The sequence below is a fragment of the Lynx rufus genome, unplaced genomic scaffold, assembly GCF_022079265.1.
Source record: "Lynx rufus isolate CCGP_SWC_20201006 ecotype Redwood Valley unplaced genomic scaffold, mLynRuf1.p SCAF_3, whole genome shotgun sequence".
NCBI lineage: Eukaryota > Metazoa > Chordata > Mammalia > Carnivora > Felidae > Lynx > Lynx rufus.
Window position 1 is genome coordinate 181,483,440 of NW_025814845.1, and position 22,161 is coordinate 181,505,600.

General features: G+C 36.3%; 1 protein-coding gene across 2 annotated transcripts in view; it reads left to right on the forward strand.

The window, feature by feature from the left end:
- Positions 1 to 21,946, forward strand: part of VPS37A (VPS37A subunit of ESCRT-I) — a 50,122-nt gene extending 28,176 nt beyond the window's left edge. Inside the window, exons 5-12 of one of the 2 annotated variants that reach the window (XM_047090386.1) lie at positions 4,631 to 4,856; positions 6,618 to 6,688; positions 10,049 to 10,176; positions 10,258 to 10,316; positions 10,394 to 10,462; positions 14,660 to 14,803; positions 15,752 to 15,832; positions 21,461 to 21,946. In XM_047090386.1, the coding sequence (XP_046946342.1) occupies positions 4,631 to 4,856; positions 6,618 to 6,688; positions 10,049 to 10,176; positions 10,258 to 10,316; positions 10,394 to 10,462; positions 14,660 to 14,803; positions 15,752 to 15,832 (778 nt within the window). In that variant the 3' untranslated portion in view covers positions 21,461 to 21,946. Of the gene's footprint in view, positions 1 to 4,630; positions 4,857 to 6,617; positions 6,689 to 10,048; positions 10,177 to 10,257; positions 10,317 to 10,393; positions 10,463 to 14,659; positions 14,804 to 15,751; positions 15,833 to 17,413; positions 18,747 to 21,460 lie in introns of those variants that run through there. The other variant, XM_047090384.1, reaches the window with a different exon arrangement.
- Positions 21,947 to 22,161: the final 215 nt, after the last annotated feature.

A 22,161-nucleotide genomic window follows, 5' to 3' on the forward strand; every position in this document is an offset into this window, starting at 1 on the left:
AAACTGAAACAGGAAGAAACAGACAATTTGAACAGATGAATTACTAGCAAGGAAATTGAATCAGTAATCAAAAAACTCAACAAACAAAAATCTAGGACCAGTTGACTTCACAGGCAAATTCTACAAAACATTTAAAGAAGAGTTAATACGTATTCTTCTCAAACTATTCCACAAAATACATGAGGAAGGAAAGATTGCAAATTTATTCTCTGAGGCCAGCATTTGGCTGATCAGAAAACCAGAAAAAAGACACCACAAAAAAGTGAACTAACTTCTGAAGAACATAGATGCAAAAATCTTTAATAAAATACTACTAGCTAACCAAATCCAACAATACATTAAAAAATCATTCACCACGATCAAGTGGCATTATTCCTGGGATGCAAGGGTGGTTCAATATTTAAAACTCCACCAATATGGTACATCATATCACTGAGAGGAAGGATAAAAAATGATATGATCATTTCAGTAGATGTAGAAAAATAATTTGACAAAGCACAACATCCATACATGATAAAAAAATTCTAAACAAAGTAGATTTAGAGAGAACGTACCACGAAATATAAAGGCCATATATGAAAAGCCCACAATTAATAGCATACTTGGTAGTGAAAAACTGAGAGCTTTTCCCTTAAAATGAGGAACAAAACAAGGATGTCCTGTCACTAGTTTTATTTAATAAACATAGTATTGGAAATGCTAGCCAAAGCAATCAGACAAAAAAAATAATTAAAATGCATTTAAATTGGTAAGTATTTTGTAAATGTCACTACAATATGCCTTGCTGATGGTCAATTCTTGTTGAACCTAATGGGAGTTCTCTGTTCTTGGAATTTGAGGTCTGTGCCCTTTATCAGATTAGGAAAGTTTTCTACTCTAATTTGCTCACATATATCTTCTGCCCCTTTTTCTCTCTCTTCATCTTCTAGGACTCCTATGATATAAACGTTATTCCTTTTTAATAAGTCGTCGAGTTCTCTAAGTTTTATGTTACGATATTTTGCCCATTTTTCCTCTTTTGCCTCATTGTTTTCTGTAATTTTATCTTCTATATCACTGATTCACTGCTCTGCTTCATAGATCACAGCATCCATTCAATATTTCATCTCGGTTATAGCATTTTTAATTTTCCCTGACTAGATTTTTGTTCTTTTTTTTTTTCAGAAAGGGATTCTCTGGTGTCTTCTATACTTTTGTCAACCCCAGCTAGTGTTCTTATAATCATGGTTTAAAACTGTAGTTCAGACATCTTACTTACATCTGTGTTGATTAAATCCCTGGCCATTATTTCTTCCTGTTCTTTCTTTTGGGGTGAATTCCTCTGTCTTGTCATTTTAGGAGAAGAAAAACAATAAAATAAAAAGTAAAAATTAAAAAAATATTAACAAAACAAAATCAAATAAAGGAAGCCAATGCCAGGTATGTTTCATTCTGTTTTTTGAAAGAAGCTTGATAGGAAAGAGAAGAAAGAGAAAGGAAAAAAAGTTTAAAAAATTTTTTAAATATTAAAATGGGGGGCGCCTGGGTGGCTCAGTCGGTTGAGCGTCCGACTTCAGCTCAGGTCACGATCTCACGGTCCGCGAGTTCGAGCCCCACGTCGGGCTCTGGGCTGATGGCTCGGAGCCTGGAGCCTGCTTCTGATTCTGTGTCTCCCTCTCTCTCTGCCCCTCCCCTGTTCATGCTGTGTCTCTCTCCGTCTCAAAAATAAATAAATGTTAAAAAAAAAAAATTAAAAAAAAATAAAAATAAAAATAAATATTAAAATGGAATAAAATAAAGTAGTATCAAAATTTTCAAGAGAAAATAGAACTCTTTTTACCCGTGAAAGAGAAAAAAAAATGGAAGAAAAAAGAAAACAACAGAGGCAAAAACAGAAGCAAAGAAAAGGAACAGTAGACCAAGCAGTTTGAAGGGATTTGTGCTGCTCTTCTGGGGGATGTGCCTGGAGACTACAAATGGGTGGGGTTTGGTGTAACGGCTCCATTGTCCATTTGGTGGCACTGCTTAGCTCATAAGTATGTGTACGTGTGCACTAAATGTGGAAATGGCTTCACCCAGCTCTTTAGTCTCTGGCATGGGCATTTTGTGCTCTTACAGACACACATTCAAGCACCGCTCCTTTGCCTCAGGTTTCTGTCCACTCCCCGCCTTTACCCTGTCTGTGTCCAAGCTGTCTCCTTCTAGAGTTTTATCTCACATGGGACTGCGTTTCAAAACCCACACTTCAGAGACCCTCCCTACTTGGACCCATGCTGATTCTCTGGGGGAAGGGTCCGATCAAGCAATGGCCAGGTGCCATCTTGTCCCAGAAAACATTTGCCCGATCACGCAGTGGCAGAGGCTCAGAGTTTATGGTAAATCACAACACACAGCTGGCGCCAGGTTTTGCTGCACTCTGGCATCTCTGTTCCAATATCAGTAAATGTGGCAGCACTCTGGGGTCTGCTGGGACTTTTGCCCTCGGGGAAAACGTATGGCAGTATGCAGTTCATTGCAGGTAGGGCAACTGCTTCTCCCTGTGTGGCACACGGAACCCTCAGACCCCACTGCCTGCTCCTGGGGATTGGTCCTGCTTCCTCACCAGAGCACCTGCAGGCCCTGAGCTCCGAAACTTCAGACTCTGTGCTCCACTGTTTCTAGAATCCTGGCCCTATTGAAACCCTCTCCCTTCTCCCCATCAGTGGCTTTGAGGAACAGGTTTCTTGTGCAGTCCCCTGTGAGTGCTTTCACTCTTTATTTCTCTCTTTCTCTCCAGCTGTTTTCTTCCTTCATTTCAGCGCGCTGCACTCTTCTTTCTCTTTGTCTCTCTGTCCTCTCTGCGCGAATATGGTTCCCTACCCTCTATGGCTCCATGGTTTTTCTCTCCCCCAATTCACCTCTCTGTACCGTGTACCTGCCAAGTCTCTGGCTCACATTACACAGATTGTTGGATTAATCCTCAGATCATTTTCCTAGGTGTTCAAAATTGTTTGATGCTGATCTGTGTTTCAGGGATGAGACAAGCTCAAAGTCTCCATACAACTCTTCCATCTTAACTCTCTATCTAGATTTCACCTAATTCTTAAAAGGCCTTAGGATTTTTTTGAATGGTGATTTAAAATCACCTGCTGCATTAGCCCCCAACAGGAGAGTCAACTTGTCCTTTGGACCTTTGAAGCCAGGCATCAACTTCAACTTCTTTTCTCTACCTTAGAAAGTCATAGATGGCATTTTCTTCCAACAGAAAGCTGTTTTGTCTGCATTGAAAATCCATTCTTTGGTGTAGCCACCTGTACTATTTTCAGTCTTCTCAGTAACTTGCTGCAGCTTCTATATCAGCACTAACTGCTTCACCCTGCATTTCTGTGTTACGAAGAAGTCTTCTTTCCTTAAACCTCACGACCCAAAATCTGCCGAGTTCCCACTTTTCTAATGCAGTTTCCTCACCTCTCTCAGCCTTCGTAGAACTGAAGAGCATTAGGGCCTTCCTCTCGGTTAGGCTTTGGCTTAATGGAATGTTAAGGCTGGTTTGACCTTCTGTATAAACCATTAACATTTTCTCCACATCTGCACTAAGTCTGTTTCATTTTCTTTTCATTCGTGTGTCACTGGAATAGGACTTTTAATTTCTGTCAAGAACCTTTCCTTTCCATTCACAACTTGGCTGTTTGGCCCAAGAGGCCTAGCTTTTTGCCTGTCTTGGCTTTTGATACACCTTCCTCACCAAGCTCAATCATTTCTAGGTTTTGATTTAAAGTAAAAGACCTGTGGCTCTCATTTGAACACTTAAGAGGCCATTGTAGGATTATTAATTGGCCTAATTTCAATATTACATCTCAGGGAAGAGGGACACAGATGGGGACCAGCCTGCCAGTGGTACAGTCAGAGCACACACATTTATCAGTTAAGTTCATTGTCTTATATGGGTGCCCTTCATGGCACCCCAAGACAGTTACCGTAGTAACATCAAAGATCACTGATCACAGATCACCATAACAAAAATAATAATGAAAAAGTTTGTAATATTGCAAGGATTATGACAATGTGATGCCAACGTATGAAATGAGCAGATGCTGTTAGGAAAATAGTGCCACTAGACTTACTTCAATGCGTGGTTGTCACAAACACTCAGTTTTTTAAAAGATACGGTATCTGTGAAGTGCAATAAAATGAGTTATGTTTTATATGTTTTTTTAGCAGCTCTTCTCTGCACTTAACTATTTTCCTTTGAAATCTTTTAGAAACGCAGTCATGACTGTCAGTCATATTTTTCCAGATAAAATGAGAGCTACGATCCAAGCAACCTGTCTTGAATACGTTTTCTGGGTTAAACGTCCTCCATTCTTCTTATGAAGATAGTGATTAATGCTAACGGAATGCTCCAAACTCAAAAAGAGCCTGTCTGTTCACTTCTTCTCTGACTAGTTGAATATTATGTTTTCTAAAACATTGTGCTTTTTCATGGAAACCACATTTATTGGGGTGGCGTCATATTTTATCAGTTTATATAATATTTTAAGTCAGTTATAGGATTATAGTAACAAGATTCTGTCTCTGTTGCATGGCCATTGTTATTTAGAACCATGTGGGGATAGCTTTATAGGTTTACCCCTAATGTCTAATCTAATGTTTTTTCTGTCTTTCTTTTTAGCCTATACAGTAATCCAAGTGGGATGCCTCCCTATGCATCTCAGGGTTTTCCATTTCTTCCTCCATATCCGCCACAAGAAGCTAACAGGACTATCACTTCTTTGTCTGTGGCTGACACTATTTCTTCTTCAACAACAAGTTACACAACAGCCAAACCCGCTGCTCCTTCTTTTGGCGTCCTTTCAAATCTGCCATTACCTGTTCCCACAACAGACACTTCAGCACCGGTGGGTATCTTCAGTTTTCTACATTTTGTATCCTTGAGATCGTCCAGTCAACAAATATTTATCATATGCCTTCTTGTGGCAGCCACTAAGTAAAGCACAAAAGATAAAAAGATTAAATCGCATTTTCAGCTCAAGTAACAAACTCAGAAGTGACCAGCAAATTATCAAATAATTGCAAATATGAAACCTCCAGTAGAGTAGAAGAGGTAGTTTGGAATTACGGTGAAGATACAGTACTCCTAGAAACTGAGGTAGAACTAGAAGCGATGCTTTTATAAAAAATCTGTTTCTGCTTTTTCACCACTTTGTCCTTAGTGCCTCAAACCACCCCTGATACACATAGTAGGTGCTCAATTAAAATGGGGCAGATAAGTGAATGTATTTGTTTATGTTTGAGGCCAGATTTTGACAGATGGTAATGAATTTGTCAGAATGAGAGGGGTTATGTAAAGTTTTCTGTGAAAAGGCAATAGTATTGACAAAGTCTTGGAGGCATAAACCAAATTGCATTCTTGTGAAACTGCATTTAATAGATCTCTCTAGCTGTCATAGAGGAAATAGACATGAAGGCACGAGAAGTGATCATGAAAGAGAAGTAGGTCTCAGACTGTGGAGGGTCTGCTCTCTACCTTGCTAAGGGCTTCAAGTGTCTCACTGGTTTAAAAAAAATTTTCTTAAATTAAGTGGTAACTGGGAGCGCCTGGGTGGCTCAGTGAGTTGAACGTCTGACTTCAGCTCAGGTCATGATCTCGCAGCTCGTGAGTTAGAGCCCCGCGTTGGGCTCTGTGCTGACAGCTCGGAGCCTGGAGCCTGCTTCGGATTCTCTGTCTCCCTCTCTCTCTGCCCCTAACCCATGTGCATTCTGTCTCTCTCTCTCTCAAAACTAAATAAACATTAAAAAAAAATTAAGTGGTAACTGTTACCATGTGGGACGTTATTGAGAGACTATGTGAATAAAACATATAAAATGATTTAAAAACCTTCATTTTAACCTTCAGTGAGTCTCACCCATAGTAATACTCAAATTAGTATAAACAAAATTACACGAGAACTTTCCAAGGATCCTCAATTTTAAAAAGTTGTTTTAATTTAAACAACAGATTGCCTGTTATCTCCCCTACTGTCTTGTGGAACTTAGTTATGCAACTATTCAGACTTTTGCCAATTTACTAAATTTTGTTTATATTCAGTATCTTTCAGATGAGACAAATGTATTCTTATGTAGCAGTAAAATCCACAGATAATTCTCTGCACTTGTTACAGATGCAGTTAAGTGTTTTATTTAATAGTCATATACTTGCCCAGGAAAGAGCTAACACAGGTACTTACATGATCCCACGAAAGAAAAAAAAATTAACCCTATATATACAAGGTATGCTGAAAAATAAGAAAAGAAAGAAAGAAGAGAAGGGCACCTGGGTGACTCAGTCGGTTAAAGGTCCAACTTTGGCTCAGGTCATGATCTCCCAGTTCATGAATTCAAGCTCTGCATCAGGCTGTATGCTGACAGAGCAGATTCTCTCTCGTGCCCTCTCTCTCTCTGCCCCTTGCTCCCCTCTGCCCACATTCTTTCTCTCTCTCAAAATAAATAAACTTTAAAAAAAAAAAAGGAGGGGGAAAAATAAGGACAATGTGAAGTGCGAAGATGAGAAGATGAAGGTGATAATTGTAAGATGTGATCCATTAAAAATTACATTTATAAGTAAATAGGAGCAGTCAAAAAGATGGCTAAAGTTTAATACCATTTCAAACTCTCTTTAGATAAGCCAAAATGGTTTTGGTTACAAGATGCCGGACGTCCCTGACGCATTTCCAGAACTCTCAGAACTAAGGTAAAAATCTTGGGAGAGTAACGTTAGTATTCGTTGTCTATTTGACCAGATCATCATTGTCATATCCATGTTAAAGGGTTTTTTTGGGTTGTTTTTATCTTCACTATTTCTGTATTGTGGTTGTCTTAGTGGGAAAGTTTTATAAATCAGTTTTATGTCTTGTAGTTTGTATTTATTGACTATGTACCCAGGGATTTTTCTAGATACTGGGAATGATATAATAGTTTCCAGGATAACAATGTCCTTTCTCTTTTGTGGCTTAGGTTATTGTGAAAATTATTTCTCAGTACATGATCTCCAGCGATTTCAAATATTTCTTGGCCTATTTTAGACCTTCTCATTGTTCCTTTTGTAGGTAGAACTTTGTACATAGAGAAACATATTAATGTTCTCATAAAGTAATAGCACAGTGTTTTTACAAGCCAAATTGTATTCAAATTGATGGGAAATAAATTTGTACTATTCAAGTTTAAGGTCCTATTTTTCATGGAACACTGCTTCTCTCAGACACTTCATGAAAAATTGTTTTGTGGCCACTCAACTTTGGGAAACATTACATCCTTTATACCGCATTGAAGATTTATAATATGCATAAGGCTGTTATTACTAATGCTTCTGAATGTAATTAAAAATCTGTTTTTGTAGTTCTTTTTGTCTTTGGGATATCTCCTACCAGGGATGTACAGCCAGATACCCATGAGAAATCCTACAGTTAAAAAAAAAAAAAAATGTTTACCATAATTGACTCAGTGTTTCACAGTCATTTTTAGGAAGTAGTGATTTATTATTTTCTGCTGATAATAGTCAGTGAAGATTTATATTATATTACATACATGTTAAGGTTTTCTAAGCACTGTAATGTTTACAGCAACCCCATAAAGTAGATACTGTTATTTTTCCCATGTTATAAAGGATTCTTTTTTTTCTTCCTTCTTTTAAAAAAAATTATTATGAAAATGTCACAAATACAAAAAGGTGAACCTCTTTGCTTGTCTTGCATCATATACCCTTGTAGCCCTTTTTGGGAAGTGTGGGTATGGGTCAGAATTATTTTAAACCAGGTCCCAAACATAGCCTTTTTACTCAGTTCTTTACTAAATTTCTCTACCAGGTAAAGACTTTGTGTTTACCATAACCCCAATATCATCATACTTAACAAAATTAATGATAATTCTTTAATAGTATCTCATTACCCCAGGATCTTAATAATTAAATCTCTTCGTTGGTAGTTTAGGTGAATCAGGATCAAAACAAGGTTTACCTATTATATTTGATTACCATATTTATTATGTTTTTTTTAGTTGTGAACCATTCCCCCCATTTTTATCAGTATATATGTGTGTGTATATATATATACACACACACATATATACACATATATATATACATATATACATATATATATATACACACATATATATGTACACACATACACATATATACATGTAAATACATATATGTGGTAATATAAGTTATATACATGTCATGTTATTATATATTTGTTGAAGAAATTGGTTATTTGGCTTATAGAATTTCCTATATCCTGTTTTTGCCTAATTGCATCGTTGTAGTACCAGTGAAATGTTCTTCTGTTTCCCTATTTCTGTTGGTAGCTAGATATAGAGTTTTAATTAGACTTAGGTTCAGTTTTATCAAATTATTGAGCTGTACACCTTAACCATACACAATGTTTGTTATATGCCCATTATACCTCAGTGGTGAAAAAAAAAAGATTTAGGTTCAGTTCCTTTGGCAAGAATACTTATAATTAGTACATACTTCCTTTTACATCATTTATATAAGGCAACAATGATGTCTGGTTGCCCTATTTTTAGTGACATTAAGACTGAGACAGGTTGAAACATCTAAATTATTGGCTCTCCGTTATTTTGTTAAAGGTTGCAAATGTGATTTTCTACTTCCAGAAAAGGCCAGAATTCTGGAAGATGAACTTTCTTTAAAAACTTTTTTTTTTTAATGTTTACTTATTTTTGAGACAGAAAGAGAGCGTGAGCAGGGTAGGGGCAGAGAGAGAGGGAGACACAGCATCAGAAACAGGCTCTAGGCTCTGAGCTGTCAGCACAGAGCCCGACGCAGGGCTCGAACCCATGAACCACAAGATCAAGACCTGAGCTAAAGTCGGACGCTTAACTGACTGAGCCACCCAGGAGCCCCAGGAAGATGAACTTTCTTAATCAACTATTTAGTTGTATTTAAATACACTTCATATAGGAACAGAAAGACAAATGCTTATTTGGTTTTTTATCAATTTTCAGAATATTGAGTTGATGCACACAGAAGCTCCCAACTTTCTGATACGCAAAGGTTTTGGTCTGTTTCTGTAGTTGTTTCTGTTCTTTCAGAAAGTAGTTCTTTCTACTAAGAATTTAAAGTAGAATCTACTTTCTACTAAGAATTCGTAGATTTTTTTAAAACTGTATTTGATATGTTTCGGTCTGTTGCAGTCATTATTCTTTTTGATACGTAAGCATTCTGTCTTTAGTCACTAGCAAATTCTTGACATTGGCTTCTATGTCCTTTCTGACAAAACAAAGATGCCATGGGGTCATCATGAAATTTATTTTCTCTGGCCTAAAGTCCTTTCTCTGAAAGGCACTTGTTCTTTTTCAAAACTACAATACCAATATTATTACTGTGATTCTTGAATTCAGGATGAGAGTTTGTTTCTTATCCTTTTGTGTTTTTGTATTTCTTTTGTGTTGTGGCTGAAATATACAGCCTAATACTATTTTTTAAAGTCTCTGAATAATACTTCTCTGGATGGTATGTAACTTAGAAAAAGCCAGTTTCATTCATTTCTATTTACTCTGAATTTTATAGACTTCTTTTAATTTATTTTTTTAAATTACATAATGCTTTAATATGGATCTGTAGTCAAAACTAATAAAGGTTTAGCTTCCATTCCTATCCACCCATCCAGTTCCCGCTTTCACCCTGTGGATATTGACTTTTGGTTAGTCCACCATGATTGCTTTTCTTTAAATATTTTATGAATCTGTACACACACATATGCATATAGTCACCTTTTATTATGATAACCCCACACCTTTTAGCTAAACAGGTACAGAGAAGTTAACTTGTTGTGACTGTTCATGAACCCAACTCTCCTGTCATGATTGGATGTTACACTCGGACTAATTTGTGTTCCATTGTGGTTGGTTGATACTTTATTTGCTTTTAAGGTCATAATTTGCATTCTTACATGCGTATATAAAAACTGATAGTTCAAAAATTATTTAGAGCCCTGTCAACTGAATAAAATGGAAAAATTGTGAATATATGTCATCACGGAGAAAACAAGATGACTGATACTCATGAACTTTTCTGTTGTGCTGCTAGTGTATCACAGCTTACAGATATGAATGAACAAGAGGAGATATTACTGGAACAATTTGTGACTTTGCCTCAACTAAAACAGATAATTACCGACAAGGATGACTTAGTAAAAAGTATTGAAGAGCTAGCAAGTATGTCTTTCCTTACTTCTTAAATTGTCTGAGAAAAATATGATATTTAACCTAGAAATAAACCAGAAATTTATCTTACAGGAAAAAATCTTCTTTTGGAGCCCAGCTTGGAAGCCAAAAGGCAAATTGTTTTAGATAAGGTGAGCTAGTTACCATTTTAAAGAAATTCATACAACTTACAAATATAATCAAATAACATTTTTTTAAAATCTTTTAGTATGAGTTGCTTACACAACTGAAATCTACTTTTGAAAAGAAGATGCAAAGGCAGCATGAACTTAGTGAGGTAAGATGTTTAGCTCTTTTCCTTTACCATAAGATTTTATTTTTACATTTAATGAATTAATTTATTTAAGGGAGAGAGTGCAAGACTAGGGAGAGGTGGGGGGGTGGGGGAAGAGGGACGGAGGGAGAGAGAGAGAGAGAGAGAGAGAGAGAGAATATCTTAAGTTCCATGCTCAGCAAAGAGCCCAATATGGGGCTTGATCCATGATCCTGGGATCATGACCTGAGCCTAAGTCAAGATTCAGACGCTAAATCAACTGAGCCACCCAGGAACCCCATAGGAATTTTTAATCTCAATATGCATGAGCCACATTCTTACTTTCATTATCAGAAAGCGTTTATTAGGCGACTTTCTTTATAAGGCTTGATACCTTTAAGTGAGATGAATAGCTCTCAGTTATGGGGCATTATAAATGATTTGTTCTGATGCAAGAGCATATTTGGTTCCAAAGCAGAAAAATACAAAAAGCCCCATAAATAACTTTTCTGGGAATGTTATTATAATGCCAGTTTACCTTCTATAATAAAATCTAACAACAAAAAACTTGAACTTTAGTCTCACTTTTAAGCTCATGTACAGATACCTTAAATGAAAACTTAGCAAATGGAAAGACATGAAATTGTAAAGTTTAATTCACCACAAATTGTAGACTCTTTGCTAGAGACCCAATTAAATAAAAAATAAAAATCACTTTATAAAATTACTTGAAGCATTTATAAAATTCAACTTACACTGCACTATGTTCTTTTCATATATTGCCCATTATCCCCTCAAAATCCTAGGAGGTAGGCGTTGGTACTACTTTTTCATAGTACAGATAAGCATTCTGAGGCACAGGGATATTAAATAACTTCCCTGATGTCATATAAATAGAAAGTGTCAGAGTCAGGAATCAAATGTAAACTGTCCTCCCTCTTAACCAGAAAATCTGAGAGAATCCAATGAAATACTCCTGGATGCACATTAGAGTTTAGTAGATACTGAATAAGCTTTATTCAATATCAATAGGAATATCAATATTCCTATGATTCTTTATAAATTTTTAGTAAACTAAGAATAGAAATTAATTCCTTAACTTGATAAAGAATATTAGAAACCAACAGCATCAATTTGAATTGCTAAACATTTTCAAGATACCCTTAACATTAGGAATAAGACAGTGATGCCCCAATATAACTCCTGTTTAGCAATGCTGGAAAGGTTCAGGCCACTGCAACAAGACAAGAAAAAAGAGGTACAGTATAAAAGAAACCATAAAATAGTTGTTTACCAAAAACAAGCAAAAATCCTAGCATATTGAGAAACTTTCCCCCGAGATTCCAGCAGCTACTAATGCAAAGTGAGGTAGAGAAAAAAACTCATTTACAATAGCAACAGAACTGTAAAATAGCTAGAACTGAACCCGGTGAAGGAAGTTAGGAAACTTTACTGAATGACAAAAAAGAACACTTGAGTAAATGGAGCAACCTAAAATATTCATGGAGTGAATCCACTATTATAAAGATTTCATTCTTCTCAAAATAACTTAAAAATTTACTTTAAAAAAAATTTTATTTTAGAGTGCGTGAGCAGGGGAGAGGGGCAGAGAGAAAGAAATCTTAAGTAGGCTCCATGCTCAGCATGGACTGAACTACCCAGGCACCCCAAAAAATTTAATCTACTCCTTTTTCAAGTTTTATTTTATGTATTTATTTTGAGAGAGGGAGCACGAGTGGGGAAGAGGCAGAGACAGGGAGACAGAGAATCCCAAGTAGGCTCTGCATTCTCAGTGCAGAGCGTGATGTCAGGCTCGAACTCACAGCCCACGACATCATGACCTGAGCCAAAATCCAAGAGTCAGATGTTTAGCCAACTGAGCCACCAGGTGCCTCTAATGTACTTCTAGTCAAAATCCCCAGTTTTGTTTTGTTTTTTTTTTTTCAGTTTGATTTATTCTAAAGTTCATCTGAAAAACTAAATGGTTAAAAGTGGTCAGGAAGAGCTTGAACAAAAAGAATCAATGGGGGAAGAAACCACCCCCCCCTTTCCTGGTGTTAGAATAACACTATAAAACCTCATAATTTAAAAGATTATTTTTGTAGGAAGAGAAAAATAGTTTTATGGAGCGGACTGTGCAATTCAGAAATAGACTTGTGTATATGAGTAATGGGTTAGAGAAAATTGAGGGTTTAATAAATTATTTAATTGGCAGTCCATTTAGAAAGAAGATCCCTGTATCACACCATACACACTTAAAATATTCCAGAATTATGAAAGGTAATTATGAGATTATGGTGGGAAAATGCTTTCCAAGTATCATCCAAGAGGCAGAAGCACAAAAAAAATTAATTTTGTTTATCTGTCTATAAGTTTAAAACTTGCATATACTGAAGATTATAATATCAAAATTAAAAGAAAAGGGAACAAATATTTGTAGCATATGTAGCACGCACGAATGCCAGTGGCCCATAAAGAGTCCTGACAAATAGGCAAAGGAAAGACAAGAAACTCAACAAGAAATATGAATGTCCAATAAACCTACGGGTATACTCGGTCTTCTGTGCCACTTATAATTGCTTGAGATTATTTTTGAAACACTTAAAAAATACAACCTTGATCCCTACGCTTGTGTCTCGATGTGCTCACTCAGAATCTTCGGGAACGACGAGTCAGTCTTCTCACTCTAAAGCATGTAGATCATTTCATTAGACTGTTGTTGCAATGAGTGCAGAAGCATGCCGTATTGTATTCGCCCATATACCCAGTACCGGGTCGAGTGCTTGGCACAGAGTAGATACTCAATAAATATTCAATGAATAAATAAATGGAAACATTTGAAAAGACATTCAGCCTGTCAGTAATAAAAATAATCAAATTTTACATCATCCATGTGAGCCAGACTTGTAAAGATAGATGACCAATGTTGGCAAGGGTGATAAGAAAATGGTTCATTCGGGGCGCCTGGGTGGCTCAGTCGGTTAAGCGTCCGACTTCAGCTCAGGTCATGATCTCATGGTCCGTGAGTTCGAGCCCCGCGTCGGGCTCTGTGCTGACAGCTCAGAGCCTGGAGCCTGTTTCGGATTCTGTGTCTCCCACTCTCTCTGGCCCTCCCCTGTTCATGCTCTGTCTCTCTCTGTCTCAAAAATAAATAAACGTTTAAAAAAAAAAAAAAAAGGGTTCATTCGTGTACGTGATGTATCAGTGGGTTGCCACCTTACACCCACTAGCATGACTGTTATTAAAAATAGTCTTATTTCTGGCAATTAGGTCTTCAGTCCACTTTAAGTTCATTTTTTTTGAGTTCAATTTTGTATGTGAGGTAAAATAAGGGTCCACCTTCATATGGCATGTGAAGATCCAGTTGTCCCTGCACTATTTGTCCAAAACTGTCTTTTCCCCCACTGAATGGTCTTGGCACACTTTTTGAAAACATTTGACCATGTATGTGAGGGTATATCTTGGGGCTTGATCTTTCATTTGTCTACATGTCTCTTAGGTCAGTACAGCACTGTTTTGATTGCTGTCACTTTGTAATAAGTTTTGAAGTCAGCAAATATGCGTCTTTATTCTTCCTTTTCAAGATTATTTTGGCTATTTGGGGTCAGTTGAGATTCTGATGAATTTTAGCATGGGTTTTCTTTTTCTGCCAAAAATGCCATGGAGATTTTGATAGGAATCACATTGACTGTGTAGAACACTTTGGGTAGTATTGTCATCTTAACAGTATTAAGTCTTCCAGTCCATGCACCCGAGATGTCTTTCTGCTTATTCATGACTTCTTCAGTTTTTTCACCAGTGTTTGTGCAGGTCTTGTGCCTTTTCGGTTGAATTTATTCCCATCGCTTTCGCCATATTCATTAGAAGTGTGTCCCTGTGTGCAGCCCACCCTCAAGTGAAGGTGATTTACACAAGGGCAGCAACACCAGGAGCTGGGGATAATTAGGTGTCCTCTTAGAGGGTGCCTACCGCAATGACCTAATTCCTAAATCCCCAGAAGACACTGATTGGCCCAGTTTCCCTCATTTACTGGTTTGCAGCTTTGGATTGAGTTTTTTTGTGGTAGGTATCTACCCTTATCTCCAAAAGCTGAGGACTTGGGTGGTAGCAGATTTCCTCAAAAAGACGCAATATAAGGCGTACAATGAATTTCTCCCTTCCCTGTCTCATTTTTCTGAGCGTTGTAAATAAACTAAATGAGCGCTTGATTTTCTTTTTCAGAGCTGTAGTGCGAGTGCCTTGCAGGCAAGATTGAAAGTAGCTGCTCATGAAGCTGAGGAAGAATCTGATAATATTGCTGAAGATTTCTTAGAGGGAAAAACCGAAATAGATGATTTTCTCAGTAGCTTCATGGAAAAGAGAACAGTATGTAATACTCTTCAGTTGAGGACAAGGGACAGTGTAATATCCAATTACTTAACTGTATTCATGAGCAAACGTTAGCGCAGTACTGAGCTGGAGTTTTGAGTGCCATGAGAAGAGACGAAAGAACCTCTGTTCTTTAAGAATGATAGCAGCATCTTACTATGATTTTGTTCTAAAGCTACTATATCAGCTAAAGTCTAGTCAATGGTTGTAGGCTATGCACCTTCTTATGTTCAACAAGTTGTTTCAAAAGGGAATAATGTATACTTAGTTATTTTAAAACTTGTAAATGTTACTGAGAACATTCTGGAATAGTTTCTTTTCTGTTCTGATTTTCATTACATTTAAAGAAAGATCAAGAAAGTCTATTTAACAGTATCTTGCCTTTCGATAAAGTTCTAAATATTTACCTAATTTCTCTGAAACATCACATTTTAAAAGTAACCTTTTCTTAATAAACTTTATAAAATGTGTATGATATATATGCATATCCTATTAAGGAACATGGCCAGATTTTGTTATCCCCATTTCCATCAGAGAAAATTGAAGTTTAGGCACATTAAAAACTATGGTTATAGCATTTGCAAGGCATTGATTTCTAGTTTATTCTTCTTTGATATTATATAACTGTACCTTGAAGTTTTAATTAATCTTCCTGATTAACAACAGTAGGATTTTTATATTTTTAAAACACAGGTATTTGAAATTACATAATCAGAGAATTGATATAAAGAGGTTTATTTTACATTCTGGAAGTTTACAGGCAAAGGTTGTCTTCCAAATACAATTCAATGTTTGTGGGGTGATGATTTTTAAATTCTGAGCTACCTTAAACATTCAAAAGTAAAAAATGTCAACAAGTTAAAGGATTCTTATATGAATTCTGTCCTAATGTAGGAAGCATTAAGTAAATCATTGGAGAAGTGACTGGTACTTTAAATCTTCTAGATCTGCCACTGTAGAAGAGCCAAGGAAGAGAAACTTCAACAAGCAATAACAACGCACAGCCAATTCCATGCTCCACTATAGGTAAATTGTTTTCCAGAAAGTTTGAGTATTCTTTAATTGAAGTATTCTTACCAGTGCCTGTTGAGTTCTATCTTAGCTTTTGTGTTATATGCAACATATAAAATGCTCTGTGTTATACATTATGTATAATTTTATATACATAAGCATTTAACCAATAGAAATCTTTTGGATATTTTGTCACTGTGCTGTTTGCCTTAAATGAATTTCTTTTTTGTTTTTTTGTGTGTTTGTTTTTTTAGTGTTTTGACAGCTACATATGTAGAATTATAAACTCTTATCTATGATTAGTACCTTTCTCTTAGCTGGTATATGGAGTAAACCGTATCACTTAGTTGACATTTCTCACTAGTCTCCTTTGTCATTTCTTCCTTTAAGATGAACTTCCAGTCTGTCTCTTTTCGATCTCACACCAGGATTATTCCAGTAAATGTTTTGCCAGTCCCCTGAATTGAGGCTTTCCCCTTCCTATAGAGCACTGACAGAATGATCTTCCTAAAACCAGCCAATGGTATAATTTCTCTGCTCTAGAACTTAGCAATGGCAGTATCACTATTAAATTTCTCTCTGGTTTTAAGCCCTCTATAATCTGGCATATATTCGAGAGCACCCACTTTAATTTTCCATTTTCCCCATATGTTCTCCATTTGATGTTCTTTCTCTTATTACTGTGTCTTTGTTCAGTCCCAACACTCTCTTCCTTTTCGTCTCCATCTATCTAGTTTTAGGAATGATTTGGTTGTAAAAACTATTGCCCACCCCACCAAATTTGAGTAAAAGCTTGTGTTATTGAACAATGCAGAGATAGTTTGTAGAGCCAAAATGTAGGAAAGGACAGCTCAGATGCTGAGCTTGAAAACAGGGCAGGAGGCTGTAATAACCAAAGGCTTCTTCTCACACCCTTGCCAAGGCTGCTTGTTTCTCATTTTTGCATCTGTTCTTTTCTGTCTCTCACTCTCATGTGCTTCCCCCACCTTGCTCTTCAGAGAGCCTTTCTTTGTTACACTTACACATGCTCCACCATTGCTGCCCACAGGCCTGACCGTATTAGGATGGTTCAAGTAGCTCATGGCGACTAACCGGGGTTTCACTACAAATCCCCAGCAAATAGGCTGACCCGGCAGCAGCTTGGCTAGCAGATTAGCGTCATGTCTGTGGTCCTTTGCTCATTCAGGTGGGCTGAAGCAGTGCACTCTGAGAAGGGAGCATGGGAACCTCCCTGGGAGCATTTATAGCGAGGGAAATGGCAGGAATTTCTTCTCTCCACCTCAAACTCATCTGCCCCTTCTCTTCATCTAGTTGTACGTAACGTTAGTGCCAACATTGACTTGTTTTATATCTTGTTTTTTAAATCATACTGTCAGTCCCTTGGGGAGGGGTTGATTTTTCATATCACAGTTTAAGAAGAGAGTGGGCACTGAGTAATTGTTTATATGAACATGCTAGAATCCTTTCCCCACCTCTTTTCCCTCATAGTCCAGTTATCTTCTTATAGACATGTCTGAATTGGAAGAGAATATCAAGAGATGAGAATTTATCATCTTAAGTTAAATCTTAGGGTTTTCTATGTTCTTTTCTTTTCAGATTTTCCTGAAAACCTACCAAGACAGAAATGACACAAGACTAATAAGCAAATTAATATGTATGATTTTCAAATTGGTATTTCATCACAGTGACTGAATTCATAGATACCCTGTATAGATTGTATACAGAACTGAGACTGATTTTGTACAGGTTAGAATGATTGCTATGGTCTTTGCTTTGAGAAATTTTTCTGCACGATTTGCACTATAAATGTTTATTTATTGTTGATAAATCCTATCATATTTAAGTTTCACTGCTGGCCCTCTGTTATTAAGTACCTATGCATGTGATTTTAGCTAGTATCAATATTTTATAAAAATTGCCTCATTTAAATTTATATTTTTAATTTGAAACTGCCTCCTTTCTTTATCAAGAATGGTTTGTTTAGATATTTTTCCTGTCAACCTTTTTGAAAAATTACTATTTTCAACTGTAGAAAGCCTTATTTTTCCTTATTTCCAGATGATAAATTTTCAAAAAACATTTGTTTTTAAATATTCATGTCAGGAAACACCATGCCTACAAATGTGCCGTCTCAAAAAGGTAACTTTTAATAACACTAAATGAAAAGAATACATCAGCTGCTCGTACATGATTTAATTTTTAAAATTAAAGATACATTTAAGAAGCAATACAAGTAAATATGTATTTTACCTAATAGAAAAAGATTGCCTTCCACTTCATCTAGTCCAACAACCTTTCATAAAAATGTTTTTATATAAGTAACTAATAGGTTTGTGATTGGATAATAATATACTTTCTAAATTCCTAATGTTAAAAACAATCTTTTTGTTAATAAGTAGTAATTCTAGACACAGAAGTCAATGAATTCTTTTGATCTTTACTGTGAGTTAGCTTTTCATAGAGAACAGCTTTAGTAATAAAATTAATATTTAACTTTTAGGCAATCTAGTTTTTATTTAATTTTATTGAAAATTCTTTTTAAATTGTGCTACGTTCAGCAGTTTGCTTCTATACAATGTTATAGAAGGAACACATTTTATAGGTAGCTGTGAAAGCTAATAAAGGAGAAAATCTGGAACTATATGTATCTGAGGCTTTGGTAAGGGTATCTAAATCACAAAACAACCTAACACATATCTTCGTTTAAATTTCATCCCAGTATGTATTGTCATTCCAAATGCCAGCATTTGGTACAGTGTTTTTTCTTCATTCTTTTTCTTTCTCTACATGTTCTGGCAATAGAACTTTAGGAAGAATAAAATTATTTTCTTAGACTTGACAAATACTTAATTCTTAGTCTGTGTTTATGGAAAAGCAAGTATTCATATGGACTATAAATATATAATTGGAATAAATTAACTTTCATTAATTGCCTGTCTCACTGGCGCTGTACTAAGGGCATGCTATTTAATCTTCAAAATGACCAGACATTATTTTTAAGGATTTGTAGATGAAAGAACTCAGGTAAGTGTCTTAAATTTGTGGCAGCCTTCTGGGTATTTAGAAACCTTTCCTTACAGACCAGCAGAACTTCCAGTTGTCCAGCAGTCACTGCACTGGAGGACATAATTGTCTTTTGCAGACCATCAGGTAGCTTTCTTAGAAACTGTAGAACCCATAGCAAGAACCAGCAGATCACAGTCATTCTGAAGGGACATCAGTCCATTTGATCTACCAACGTACTTAAACATCTATTCAAAAAAAGTCCCTGTGGAAATACTATAAAACATCCACTCACACATGGTTTAGGTGCTTGGGTGCTCATCTCCTTTCCCCTCCACAGAGACAACAACAACAAAACAAAAACAAACAAAAAACATAAGTTTCTTATACAGCAAATTTCTTCTACATAATTACATAATTCATCTCAGTGTTTCTTATTCTTTAAGCCAAAATGCCTAGTTTCATTCTCTACCAGTTAACATAGCTTGCTTTCTCCTTCCAAAATTAGACAGCCTCCTTACAACCTAGTCATTACAAAAAAGTTTGATCGTGAATATCTGCATTTAACCAACAGACAATTTAGTTCAGATATAGGTTGTGTAAGTTGTCCAAGATAGAAGAAAGTCTGCATTTGAATAATTCTCTGAACTTTGGTTTTCTTTTGCAATGGAAAGTAAGTGATTTTGGGGGTAATTTTATGGCCATGTTGTTTTCTTCTAAAAATTGGTCATCTGGAGAAGTCATAACGGCGGGGGAAATGGCTGCCAAGGCAGTTTCTGGTTTTACTTTAACATATAATAGAAGACCAGATGGAAATCAGGAATATTATTCAGAGTAGAGGTTTGTCATGGGTAGAAACTTAAACACTGATATCTCAAAATAGAAGAAAGTTTTCTAAATAAATAGGATGTACAGTAAAGATACCTGTCTCCGGGGCGCCTGGGTGGCTCAGTCGGTTAAGTGTCTGACTTCACCTCAGGTCACGATCTCGCGGTCCGTGAGTTCGAGCCCCGCGTCGGGCTCTGGGGTGATGGCTCGGAGCCTGGAGCCTGCTTCCGATTCTGTGTCTCCCTCTGTCTCTGCACCTCCCCCGTTCATGTTCTATCTCTCTCTGTCTCAAAAATAAATAAACGTTAGAAAAAAAAATTAAAAAAATATACCTGTCTCCAAATTGGAAGATGTTCTAGGAATAAACTAGACTAGGAAATTTATATTGGAGTAGAGGTTGTTTAACAGGTAAGTTTGATCACAAGTTACATATGCTTAAATTGAACGAATTTCAGTGAAAATTGGAATTCATTTTTAGGGCAAGAATGTAAACTGGTCTTAAAAAATAAAATCGTATGCCAAGGTTTTCCTTGTCTTCACCTACCTTTATTCTAAAAAAAGTTCCTCTGTTGATTGCTCAATTGTGATCAGAGTTCTACACATGATCTTAGCCAAAAGGCCGAGAAGCGATTGTGATCAGAGTTCTTACCTACTTCATATCATTAAATTTTCTTGAATATCACTAAATAACAAGTCACTTGAGCTCTGAATATTACTAGTTGGGAAGTAATCTGCTTTGAGTCAGTTTTACATTGGTTTATTACCTGTGCTTTAAACCAGTTGCCCTAAATAAAACTCTTCATGTTTGATTTAAAATGAAATTATGCTCACGGTGTCTGGGTGGCTCAGTCAGTTGAGTGTCTGAATTTAGCTCAGGTCAGGATCTCGTGGTCCGTGAGTTCAAGCCCCGTGTCGGGCTCTGTGCTGACAGCTCAGAGCCTGGAGTCTGTTTCAGATTCTGTGTCTCCCTCTCTCTGCCCCTTCCCCATTCATGCTCTGTCTCTGTCTCTCAAAAATGAATAAACGTTAAAAAAAAATTTTTTTTAATGAAATTATGCTATTAGCGATTTTAGTCTTGGATTAGCCATACTCTTTCAAGACCCTGTGAAAGCATAATAAACTTTTAATATGCAATAAATGTAACCTTTTGTATAAATATCAGTGTTAGATTAACTTCTAATAAGTAGTCTAAATGAACATATTGTGTAAATTACAGTATCTTGTAAAATGGGGAGGCTGAAAAAAGTTTGTGTCTGATGTGAAAGGCATCACATTAAAGACATTTTAAAATATCACATACTATTTGTATTTTAAAATAAATGTATAGTTTTGTGTACTTATTCTAATTTGTTAAATTTTTTTTTTAATTTATTTATTTTGAGAGAGAGAGAGAAAGCAGCAAAGGGGCAGAGAGAGAGGGAGAGGGAGAACCCAAGCAGACTCCATGCCATTAGCGCAGAGCCTGGTGTGAGGCAAACCGCGAGATCATGACCTGAGCTGAAATAGGCACTTAACTGACTGAGCCACCCAGACGCCCCTATTTACTCATTTCTAAACATTTTTTTTTATTGCTGGGGGCACCTGGGTGGCTCAGTCGGTTGAGCATCCAACTTCGGCTCAGGTCATGATCTCACGGCTTGTGAGTTCGAGCTCCGTGTCAGGCTCTGTGCTGACGGCTCAGAGCCTGGAGCCTGCTTCGGATTCTGTGTCTCCCTCTCCCTCTGCCCTTCCCCTGCTCACTCACTCTCTCTTAAAAATAGAAACATTAAAAAAAATTTTTTTTAATTTTTCTTTATTTCTGTATTTTTGTAGATATAAACTGCCAAACAGAAGAAATTAAAATCTCATCCTCGATATTAGGCAAAGAAGTTTCTAAGAGTTGATAACTACAAGAATGGCATGTAGTGAGTTGTGTTATAAAAATGCAAAATCCATTACAAGTATATCCTAAGTAGCATTAACACAGTATTCTTACTACATACAGTAAATTGCAGAAAATGAACAAATATTCCTCAGAGCATGCTCAAATTTTATATTCTTAAGGAATTATACGTGTTTTATTTACATTAACAGTACTTTTATATTAAAGTCTCTAATGTATTAAAGTTTTGTTTTTAAATGATTAATACATAAATAATTACAGTTGACCTTCGAACAATGTGGAGGTTAAGGGTGCCCACTTCCTGCACAAAAATCCACATACAGGTTTTGACTCTTCAAAAACTTACCTGTCAGTAGCCTACTGTTGACTAGAAGCCTTATTGATAACATAGATAACCACATATTTTGTATGTTACACATATTATATACTGTATTCCTAGAATAAAGTAAGTTAAGAGAAAAGAAAATGTTAAAATCATAAAGAAAATACATTTACCCCACTGTACTGTATCCATAGAAATAAATTCCACATATATGTGGAACTGTGCAGTTTAAAACTTTTTGTTTGTTTATTTTTGAGAGACAAAGTGAGAGAGAGAGACCGAGCACAAGTGGGGGAGGGGCAGAGAGAG